Source organism: Engraulis encrasicolus, chromosome 10 (genome assembly GCF_034702125.1).
Source record: "Engraulis encrasicolus isolate BLACKSEA-1 chromosome 10, IST_EnEncr_1.0, whole genome shotgun sequence".
Classification (NCBI taxonomy): domain Eukaryota; kingdom Metazoa; phylum Chordata; class Actinopteri; order Clupeiformes; family Engraulidae; genus Engraulis; species Engraulis encrasicolus.
In genome coordinates, this window is record NC_085866.1 from 40,576,628 (window position 1) to 40,588,974 (window position 12,347).

Genomic DNA, 12,347 nt, shown 5'->3' on the forward strand with positions numbered 1-12,347 from the left:
TCAAAGGCAACAGCAATTAGTACTCCATTGTGGTGCTTTGGTGTCATATCTGTTTTGTTTTTGTTTTTTTAAAGTACAGATTTCACAAAGAGCAGCATATTAAAAATTGATTGCACTGGAATAGATGAGCTGTATGATGAAAAGGAGTGAACCCTTTAGGGTCAAAGGTAACAACATATGGCAGAGCACTATGGCTATGGCTAGTCTTTGGCATGGGTGAAATGAGAAAGAGGAGATTAAGGGATGGAAACACAAGCCGAAGCAAAGATGACCTTTTGTTGATTGGGTATAATGCACAGCAAACGAGTCTTCAGATGCCTGCATTATATTGCTTGTTTTTGTTGTTGTTTTGTGCTATTGGGCAACATATCTGTTGGCATGTTCGCCACGTTTACATTTTAAATTGATAAGGGCAGGGATTACTAGATCTGCATTGTCCATTTTCTGTAAGATTTTTATCTGTGCAAACACTCCATAAAGCAAAGCACTGTCTGGTCGACAAAGTGGCATATAGAATCAAGTGTGCACTACTGAACATCTATGGTACACAAATAAATGTGTGTTAGACTTTCAGTTCCGCTGGTGATGTAGGTGATTGATGTAAACGTGACGTGCATGACGACTGTGTCTGCACCCACTCTCCATTTCCTCGTCCTGCTGGAACAAGCGGAAAATCCCACTGTCTTTCTGTCACATCCAATGACTCACTGCTATTATTTTTGTTTTTTTCTCCCCAAAATGCATCAGCATGTAATCAAAAGAAAGAGCTCAATCAATGATACATGCAGTGTCTCGTCTGTGCCGTATGTCTCAATTCTCCCCATGGTAGTAATGACTTTATTTCCTCAAGTCAAAGCAGGGAGGGGAAAAAAAAACATTTTTTTTTGTGGTGGAAGGTTATTCACCATATCATAGTAGTTGCAATCATTTTTCTGAGATGGCTCCCTGAAGCCTATGTAGGAAAGCATTGTTTTGATGGAGGATTGTTCCTCGTGTGGTTGTGGTGGTGGCGGTACTCAGGTTTCTGAGATGGGTCCTGGGAGGGGGTGTGTGAAGCATGTTGTCAAGGTTAATAGAAATGCTCACGCTGCGACTCTGATGTGTCTCCTGCACACACACACTGGTGCCAAGGACCAGGGGAATGGCCAAAACACACTTTCTACCATAAAAAACACTGAATGACGATTGCCCAATGTGTTTTGTGTGTGTGTTAGTCATTGATTACCCCTGGAAATCATTACCAAATATGTCAATTAAAGATGCACTGTGTTGGGTTGTGTCCAGAGTAAGTACTGCAAGTATGATGGTCATTGAAACTGTGCTGCTTTTTGCCAATCTTTTGCAGTGATGATTTCTATCGCTGGAATGTCTTATCAGAACTGTGGAGCTTTTGTTTGTTTGCTGTTGTAACCTGTTGTCGTTGTGGATAACAGAGATTGTTCACTCTGTGATGTGTCTGTGTCTTGTTGCTGCCGCAGGTGCCGAGGACGTGGTGATGGCCTTCTCCCGCCAAGAGACAGAGGACCGGAGGCAGTGACGTTCCGCCCATAACCCAACCACAACCCTGCCGCAACCCAACCACAACCACAACCCAACCCAACACTCCCCACTCACTCACCCACGGCAGCAGCAGCAGTGGCGCACCTCTGAACCCAACACTGTGCACGCCACGGGATGAGAGATGGGGATGGTGGGTGTCAGGATGAGGGAGGGGAGGGGAGGGGAGGACCAGGTGGAGTGATTGGTTGGGAGGGTCAAAGGGAGAGAGATGGATGGAGGGATGGTGAGGTGGGAATGGAGGACGAGAGGTGTGAATCCATCACGGGACACTTGGCTCTTTCTTTTCACCCACTTCCTTCCCTCTCTCACTCCCTCGCTCCCACCCTCCTTCCTTCTCTGTTCTCCTCCTTCCTCTCCTCCCCTTCCATCTCCTCCTCTTCATATGAACTGTCACACTAAGCGCTACGGTTATGCGCCAAGAGAAGAAAATGGGAGAGAACTGTCATGAGAGCATAACCATTTACTTGGTCTGTCAACAGTTTTATTGTTTGATTTGTGGAGGCGTGGTTTAGTTTGTTTATTTTTTAATTTTTGCATTGTGTATTATCTGAGCAGTGTTGTGTTTCATGTATGTATGTATGTGTATGTGTGTGTATGTTGGTGTGAGTGGACCAAGCTCATTTATGTGATTGGTCGATCTAAAGGGGCAGGGAAGTGGGGGAGGAGAAGGAGGGAGGGAGATCGGGGTTTGCTAGTTATCTTTTCAAATGTTGTCCGTAGAGGGACTGGGTCCGAGTCTGTTCATTGGAGGATGATTGGTGATGTCACTAAGAATTACTGCCCCCAGATATATGGAAGTGGTCCTGCGTGATTTGATGTCATGTTTTGGGTTTTACTCATTCGGTTTGAATGAGAAGTGCTCTTTTTTGCATACGTTTTTTTTCCCTCCTTTTTAATTTCACACTAAATGGCTGGAGGTCTGAGGTTGGCAGGTGTTGGCTGTACTGGCCAACATGGAGGTGTGGATGCACACATGAGCAAGCACATTCTTTTTTTTTTTCAGGTGCAGTTGTCAGAATTTCCTCTACAGAACAAAGTCTTTTCACTGAAATGTGCTGACCGAAAACACATTTTTGTATTGTATCAGTAACAAAAAAACAGGACAGTGAATGATGTGTGCCAACTGTGTGGTTTGTTTTTTTGTAACATTTTAAGAATCTGATGAATGTCTTAGTTCTTAATTTATTGTTTATCTTGTTAAACTCGAACTCCAGTGAAGGGTATTTTTGATCAACACACAACTTAAGGCCTGATGGACTGTGACTTACAAACAACCATGTTTATCATTCTGGGGTGCGTTTCTTGACAGTGTCTTTGCTAACACAGTTAGCAACTTATTTGATTCCAGTGCAATTTCCCACTGGCATCCTTGTAAGTTGCTAAGTGGTTAGCATCGACGCTTTTGAGAAACGGGGTCGTCCGTTTGCCAAAACGCAAAAAAGAACGATCTAATGCTAGATGCATTGGGATATTAAACGTTTTACAATATTTAGGCAGTTATTCGTGCTCTCCTTATCTTGATCAACATGAAAATGTTTGTGATATTCAATAATAACGTTAATGAAATTTGCTGAATTCTGCCATTAGTAACTACAGACCAGTCACTTTTAATACAGAACCTCAGCCTTAACACACACACAAACACAAACACGCTTGCATCAGATGCAAGCACAGCACAAGCAGAGCTCTTCCGCTGCAATCTAGCTTCTGACTCCATTGCGCTAGTCTGTACCCTGTTGTAGTTATGCCACTAGCATGAAAAGCTAAAAGGGAAGTCTCTATAACAGTGTTATAAGCGCCGTCAAATGTACCCTCCCAGGCCTCACGCAGATACACTTGATTAAAATGTTTCTTCTCTAGTTTTGTCTCTGGACTGGAATATGTCGAACAATACCTTTTCAATTCTTCAACTCCTACTCAATAGATTTTTGACCTTTTTTTCTTGGAATGACATGACATCCTGGGCAATATTTAATGTGTATAAATATATTTTGTTAATGTGGTTAACTTAAAAAAAGAGAAAAACAATTGTAACTTAATGTTTTATTGAAATCAAGCATGCCTGCCTAGTGGTTTTTTTAAGTGTTTATCTCAGTAGATCTGCAAGAAATCGTGACATGTTGACCATCACTTGCACAACCCTGGTGTCTGTGGAAGGGACGTCGTCTTTGACATCACAGGCTATTTTTTTAGCATTATTGTTGCGTTAATTTTTCCGTTATTGTTGCGTCCGTTTGATCTTAATGGCAATAATGGCAGAAATCCGGAAACCGAACGTCCTCATTGGCAGTTGACAATGTTACATTGTCTCTGCCGGCGATAAAGGAAGTCTACTCATTTTATGTTTACTTTTTGTTTATTGTTTTCTTTCTTTTTTATCCGTTTTGCCTATGCATTTATTTGTCCCTTAATCAACAGTCTTACTGTGATTACATCAGGTTTTGTAAATTTAAGCCCATCATCTTTACTCCCTGTTAGCATAAGAATGTGGTTTGGCTACTTCTATTGGACTTCACTGTAATTCTTACAGCATGCTGTTCATGACACTTAGTGCTGTATATTCTGTTTTTTAATGTGATGGCCTGATGTTGCCTAGTTGTCTTTTATTTTTTGGGATTCTAAAAAAAACTGTGTTGCTTTTTTGTATCTTGAATTTGCCATTTATTTTTCATTGATAACTGAGTTTTTGTTTTGCTATTTGGCTGCTGACCATGTCCTTTGACTAAATGCTTCCAAAACCTATACCAACTGAACCATTAAAGGAATTTACTGATGTCCATCCCACTGTCTCCTTGTGTGTTTAATTTCTTTGTGGGTGTGGGTGGTTGTGTGTGGGTGGGTGAAGGTACAGCTCAGGTGAAAATACCTTTTTTTTAGTTGTCATAGATTACAAATCCTTTGCTCCAAGTATGTACACTCCATGTATGGGATACTGAGACTTGTACAACAGAAAACAACAGCCGACTGCAGTAATACTTTGCCACATGCATGGAGATGTTATCACGTGTGGTGTGTGTTCTCGAAGGTCCCCTCATGGTTCCCTATTATGTGGTGTGTGTGCGTGCGTTTGTGGATGGCAGCGTGCCTGTGCTATGTCAGCTCCACCCTCTCCTCCTTCCCAGACAGGCAGTGTGTCCTCAGGGGGATGCTTCACGCTGGGCTGGCCGCTCTGGTAATCAGGCCATATTTTCTCTCCATGGGTGGACGTTTCGTCATCTCCAGACAGCCAGCGCCAGATAAGCCTGTGTACTGGGTGTACTGTAGTGTTATGTTGGGTTGGCACTGAGTTCACACTGAAGTTGTGTTTTGGTTTTACTGAGATCAGGTCTGTAAGATAATAATGGGTAAGGTAATACTTCTCATTATAGCATTGCAGTGTACTGTACAGTGAGTCCAATAAGTATTTGATCCCTTGCTAATTTTGTTGGTTTGCCTACTAACAAAGGCATGATCAGTCAATAAATGTTATGATAATATGTATTATAATATAGAGAAACAGAATATCAAAAGAAAATCCAGAAATTATTGGAATTTATTTCCATTTCATCGAGCAAAATAAGTATTTGATCCCCTGCCAACTGATTACAGTTCCGGGCCCACAGACCAGATGGGCACTTCCGATCAACTTGTCATCTGAATTAAAGACACCTGTACTAACATGCATTACAGTTTTTGCCGACTGCTTGCACACAATTTGCTAAATTTGGCTCATAGAGTCAAAACTCTACACACAAGCCAATTACTCTCAACACTTGGAGATAAACCCATCACATATATGGCAACATGAAGCTCTGCTATAAAAGCATAAACATTGCCATAAAAACCTTACAATCTTTTGTCAAAACCTCACTTTCATGTCAAAAGACACACACAAGCACCAAATGAGAAAACAAATTAGATCAACTTTAAAACAGTTGTCTGCTTTATACAAAACACAGCAGTCTTTCTTTTTGGAGCAGTCTATTCAGTCTCACAGAATGTACATTTTCACAAGACCCCAAAATTCAATACTGTACATTACAAAACTGCACCTTACAGTACAGGAAATTAAACCGAAGCAAAATATATCTCAAACAGTACATCACTCTAAATACAACAGTGTGTAGGTGAGCTTATGTACCTTTTTTGTGTATTGGTTATATTCACAAATTTTCAAACATCTAAATATGATATAAATATGGGGTTACGTCAACATGCTGTAATGACAATCATCAATGACAATCAAGTCAATATAGGCTACTTTGTTTGGTCATGAGGTATGAGGTATTCACGAAATACAATACATTTTCACAGACACACTATGCAGCTGACATCTACATGACATCATCAAAATTATATCATGTTCAGTCAGTTTGCTCAAGTGGTCTTGCTTGGTTGTGTTCTGAAAATGACACTATTTCTACAAACTATCATGTTCACATTACATGAAGACAAAAGGCTACTCTTGTCTGCATATCAGGCTAGGTTTTATAGTATGTGAGTCAGTCAATGCCATACTCCATATTCTACACTTTGGTACCATTGTGCTATTCGCCTTGTTTAGCATACAAGCAATCAAAGTAAAACAAATAAATGCAAAATAAAACAAATGCAATGTAATATAAAGCATGCAACTTTGTAACATGGCAGAATAGTGTTCAATTTTGAAAGCATGTGTTTTATTGTCTGTGTCTAAATCTTGTCATACATCAGTGTGTTTTGTTTTTTTAACAGATGTGTTTTCACAATGACACTCTGAGATTTTACTTTTGAACAAAGTGTCTTGTGTATGAAATTGTGTGTAGACAGCTGGAGTCTGTGTGTTGCGTAAAGGAGCAAGTGCCTTGCTAAACTGGTATGAAAGTGTAATGCTTACTTTTGTTTAAAGTCAAGCAATAAGTGTTTAAGTTATGCACCAACAACTTAACGATATGCTACTTTGGTTTAAGCATCTGCCTATAGTGTTTAAGCAGTAGGCAAAAACTGTAAGCTGTATTTCAGGGGGCCTAGAAGATGGGGTCTGCTATAAAGGTGTCAGCCTTCAAGACAGGCCTGAAGTGCAGGGGGGAATCCTGATTTGTGTTCATAGTATGGCCCTGGGAGGACTTTTTGCAGCCCTTTGAATTGTGCTTTTGTGAGACATTTAATAGAAGCTTCTATCGTCAATGACGTCTTGGCTCGCATCGCAAGGCCACATGGCGAGGACATGAGGTTAGCTAATGAGATGGACACCATGTCTTCAGTTCTTTTTATACATCCTTTTGCTTTGCCTCAATGCTGTCCTGGCCCCTGAGTTGTATTAATAAGCATTCTGGGTGAGCTCGTCTTTCTTTCTACTTTCTGTTTTCCCCCTCACTGTGTGTGTGTGTGTGCGTGCATGTATGCATGCGTGCATGTGTGAGTGAGAGAGAAAGAGAGAGAGAGAGAGAGAGAGTGTGTGTGTGTGTGTGTGTGTGTGTGTGTGTGTGTGTGTGTGTGTGTGTGTGTGTGTGTGTGTGTGTGTGTGTGTGTGTGTGTGTGTGTCTGTGTGTGTGTCTGTGTGTGTCTGTGTGTGTGTGTGTGTTGCGCCTGCAGAGAGCTGTTCACTCAGGCGTTAATGCCTTAGGTGACATTAATCCGCCTTGGTTTCAGAAAAGCGTGGAAATGTCTGTCTGCATCTCTGTGGGGATGCCAGGTTTTGTTCCTCCACTCTACAGCTATTCCATTGTTTCGTTCTGCTTATTTATTTTTTCTTGGCAACCAAACTTGTTCAACACTGAACTGCAAAAGACAAAAGACATTCTGTGTGTGCGTGTGTGTGCGTGTACGATAAGATATAATATAATATGACATCAACTTTATTGTCAGCTTTCTCTGAAATTCATTTAGCGTCCCAGAGCAAGACTCGTATAAGGAAGAACAGGGCATACATAGTGTAGCGCAGGGCTGGGGACTCCCCTCCTCCAAGGGCTGCAAAAAGTCCTCCCAGGGCCATACTATGAACACAAATCAGGATTCCCCCCTGCACTTCAGGCCTGTCTTGAAGGCTGACACCTTTATAGCAGACCCCATCTTCTAGGCCCCCTGAAATACAGCTTACAGTTTTTGCCTACTGCTTAAACACTATAGGCAGATGCTTAAACCAAAGTAGCATATCGTTAAGTTGTTGGTGCATAACTTAAACACTTATTGCTTGACTTTAAACAAAAGTAAGCATTACACTTTCATACCAGTTTAGCAAGGCACTTGCTCCTTTACGCAACACACAGACTCCAGCTGTCTACACACAATTTCATACACAAGACACTTTGTTCAAAAGTAAAATCTCAGAGTGTCATTGTGAAAACACATCTGTTAAAAAAACAAAACACACTGATGTATGACAAGATTTAGACACAGACAATAAAACACATGCTTTCAAAATTGAACACTATTCTGCCATGTTACAAAGTTGCATGCTTTATATTACATTGCATTTGTTTTATTTTGCATTTATTTGTTTTACTTTGATTGCTTGTATGCTAAACAAGGCGAATAGCACAATGGTACCAAAGTGTAGAATATGGAGTATGGCATTGACTGACTCACATACTATAAAACCTAGCCTGATATGCAGACAAGAGTAGCCTTTTGTCTTCATGTAATGTGAACATGATAGTTTGTAGAAATAGTGTCATTTTCAGAACACAACCAAGCAAGACCACTTGAGCAAACTGACTGAACATGATATAATTTTGATGATGTCATGTAGATGTCAGCTGCATAGTGTGTCTGTGAAAATGTATTGTATTTCGTGAATACCTCATACCTCATGACCAAACAAAGTAGCCTATATTGACTTGATTGTCATTGATGATTGTCATTACAGCATGTTGACGTAACCCCATATTTATATCATATTTAGATGTTTGAAAATTTGTGAATATAACCAATACACAAAAAAGGTACATAAGCTCACCTACACACTGTTGTATTTAGAGTGATGTACTGTTTGAGATATATTTTGCTTCGGTTTAATTTCCTGTACTGTAAGGTGCAGTTTTGTAATGTACAGTATTGAATTTTGGGGTCTTGTGAAAATGTACATTCTGTGAGACTGAATAGACTGCTCCAAAAAGAAAGACTGCTGTGTTTTGTATAAAGCAGACAACTGTTTTAAAGTTGATCTAATTTGTTTTCTCATTTGGTGCTTGTGTGTGTCTTTTGACATGAAAGTGAGGTTTTGACAAAAGATTGTAAGGTTTTTATGGCAATGTTTATGCTTTTATAGCAGAGCTTCATGTTGCCATATATGTGATGGGTTTATCTCCAAGTGTTGAGAGTAATTGGCTTGTGTGTAGAGTTTTGACTCTATGAGCCAAATTTTGCAAATTGTGTGCAAGCAGTCGGCAAAAACTGTAATTGCATCGCAAATGTAATTTCAATTCTTTGTATGACCAGCGCATGTAAAGAAATTTCTCAATAAAACCGACTTGACTTGAATTTCTAAGATTCCTTTACAAAATATGTAATATTTCATGTGAAGCTGCATAACATTAAAAATGATATCGGGGGTGGGATAAGATGGCCTCAAGGGCCGTAAATGGCCCTCGAGACATAGGCTAGGTTCCCCACCCCTGGTATAGCATCACAGACTTGTGCGTGCGTGTTCGTGCCCGTGTGCGTGCCCGTGTGTGTGTGTGTGCGCGTGTGTGTGCGTGCGTGTGTGTGTGTTTGTGTGTGTCTCTGTGTGTGTGTGTGTGTGTGTGTGTGTGTGTGTGTGTGTGTGTGTGTGTGTGTGTGTGTGTGTGTGTGTGTGTGTGTGTGTGTGTGTGTGTGTGTGTGTGTGCACCTATGTGTGTGTGTCCTGGTATGTTGCCAGCAACAGCTGCCGATGGATTCAGAGGGTGTGCTTTTTTCCAGATGCATTTAAATCCTGGAGCTTTAAAGTTGCTGAACACCAGGAGCATGCCGCCAGCTGTCACTGTGTTTATGCAGCAGTGCGTCACGTCACCCGTCACCACCACACCACCACGTGCGAGGCAGGGTCACACACTGTGCAGAGGACTGCAAAGGGGCTTACAGTACACTCATCGTCTGACCAACTAGCCTTTGGCACACTTGCTGTACAGACACGGTCACTATTTTGGCTGGGACTGGTACAAATCTATCTGAAAGGGCTCCCCACACCCAATAGCTTGAGGTAACGAGGACCCAATTTTGGGCAGCCGCTCCCCCCAGGGCTGGGACAACTGACATTAGCACCCAACAAGCCTGTCCTTAAAATGTTCTCATTTCCAATATGAATGCAATCAATATAACTGAGAAGAAGCCAGGAAGGACTACAGGAGAAACAATGATCAGTTTTATCAGCTGAGTACTTCCCTGTTACTGCAGAGTAGGTATTACCTCTCTTTACTATACACTCAACAACTTACATCCAGACATGCTATAGTGTGTAGTCACAATACAGTCTTAGGAGGACCCTCAGAAGGATCATGAGGAAGCTGGAAGGGGGGATTAGAGTGTCTGACTGCCGTGTTAATAAAGTGGTGGGCAGTGATGTGTGCTGGCCAGGGCTGGACTGCCAACATGGCATACAGGGCATTTTCCCAGTGGGCCGACAATACTCGGGGGGACGATGCTGTTGTTTGGTTTGCTTTGTTTTTGTTTGTTTGTTTTTTCCCTAGAGACCAGTCCACCATCTAAATGTGGCACCCCATTGGTCCATCTTTTATATAGACAATGTGCATATTTCTATTACATTGTAGAAGAGCAGGTGTGGCTGTGTGCATGGGCGGTTCTAGACAGGGGCCAGGGTGGGACAGGGCCCCTGTAGATTTCCTCCTGACCCCTGTTGTGGCCCTTGTGCAGAACAGCCAATGACCGCAACACACTTTTAAATTTTTGTATCTTACGTATATATTCGTAACATTAAAAATGTATCTCTTTAGCCAATGTATGTGCCCCCCTGAAAATATGATGGTCCCACCTCGGGCCCCCCCTTGGTAATTTTGGTCTAGAATCGCCCCTGGCTGTGTGAGGTGCTGGTCTACACCAAAAATGCCCTTCCTGTTTTTTCGGTCCCAGACCAGCCCTGTTGCTGCCTGTGCCCTCACCTCCAGCTGAACTTTGTCTGTGTCCGTCCGTGTTAAGCCCCAGACCGGCTACTGAGGAGGGGTGCCCACTGAGGAGCCGGGGCCCCTGGGATACGTGAGCTGCGTGACTAAAGGGCATAATAATGTGTAGCCTCGGACACCACTTGCACGTGTGTGTGTGTGTGTGTGTGTGTGTGTGTGTGTGTGTGTGTGTGTGTGTGTGTGTGTGTGTGTGTGTGTGTGTGTGTGTGCGTGTGTGTGTGTGTGTTTGTGTGTGTGTGTGTGTGTGTGTGTGTGTGTGTGTGTGTGTGTGCACATGTGTGTGTGCGTGTGTGTGCGTCTCCAAAACAGGGTGATAACTGCCCACAGCATACCATGTTATGCAATAGTCTTGTGTCTGGACATTGTAGCCTGGCTGGCTGGCTGGCGTTCACCCTTATGTCACGACCACCGCAGCAGACAACAAGCCGGGGCAAGCAACTACTACGGGCCTACATGAGATTCTAAATGTGGACCCCTGCCAGAGCCGGGACGGGAGTCAGAGGCAGGGGTGGTTGGAGAGAAGGATGAGGAGGAGGAGGAAGGGGGAAGGGGAAACTATTTTGTTTTGTTGGAAATGAGATGTTGATTAGATTAACTTAAAGAAAGACATGCAGGGGGGAAATGCCTTAACTGATGCAGTAGGCCTGCCTGACTCAGTTTAGCTCAGCTCGGCCAGGCCAGACAGACAGGCAAACCATTCTTGTGCAGCGGGAAATCGATGCGTGGCCGTGTCCATTGAATTAATCATTCCCGAAATGTTCCGCTCTGATTTTGTAAACCAACAGCAAAGTAATTGAGAGAGAGATACACCTCAATAATCACATATGGGCCAAGCTCGGATTTTTTTCAGTTCTGTTTTTTTTCCTTTGCGCTTGTGTTTTCTTTTTCCTCTGATTAAGCATGAAACACAAAAGAAGATAAATAAGCAACCAACATCATAATTACGGCATCATGTTGCGTTGGGCCCATGGACTTCTGCATCCTCTCGCTCCCAGACCAGATAAGTGGAGTCTACCGTACTGCTGGCAAGTGTATCAAGATGTGGCTTCGGGCCATGTTATCCGGAGGCTAGAGGAAGAAACACACACACACACACACACACACACACACACACACACACACACACACACACACACACACACACACACACACACACACACACACACACACACACAGTGTGCCTCTGAGAAGATTCAGAAGCACCAACATGTTTACATGCCTAACACAAAAGGCCCCACAGGCAAGACCGCAACCACTTGAGAAGGCACAAAAGAGGATGCCTACTGCTCTGCTACCCTTCGCCATTGTCAGCTTGGCACAGGGCTGGTGTTGGATTGTTGGAGGCACTTCAGCTATCAGTTACGCACCATCTGTGCTGTAGTTTGTATTGCCTAGAAGGACCGCTGACAGCTTTCGCGCCAGGCCCTGGGCAAACTCATCTCAACAAGACCTGTCCTCAATATATACAACGTAATGAGGGCCCAATTCTGGGCCCCATCCTCTCCCTAGGCCTTGCACATCAGACCTGTTTGTTGGCCTGCTCCCAGCTAATAGATGAGCTGATGATCTAAAAGACATTTATCGTTTGATGCTAATCTACAGCATGTCATTTTGGAGGATACCTTTTTTGTTGTGGTCATAGTAATAGAAGGCTAATAAAGATGCACTGTGTAAGAGTTTTAGTTGTTTATTTCCAGAATTCATGCTGCC

At 42.7% G+C, this 12,347-nt stretch overlaps 1 protein-coding gene across 4 annotated transcripts in view; it reads left to right on the forward strand.

Annotated features, from left to right (window-relative positions):
- The window catches only part of ctnnbip1 (catenin, beta interacting protein 1), a 46,812-nt gene extending 42,473 nt beyond the window's left edge, over window positions 1-4,339 (forward strand). For all 4 annotated transcript variants that reach the window (XM_063208867.1, XM_063208868.1, XM_063208866.1 and 1 more), the window contains one exon: window positions 1,479-4,339. In XM_063208867.1, coding sequence (XP_063064937.1) covers window positions 1,479-1,537 — 59 coding nt within the window. In that variant the 3' untranslated portion in view covers window positions 1,538-4,339. The remainder of the gene's footprint in view (window positions 1-1,478) is intronic.
- Window positions 4,340-12,347: the final 8,008 nt, after the last annotated feature.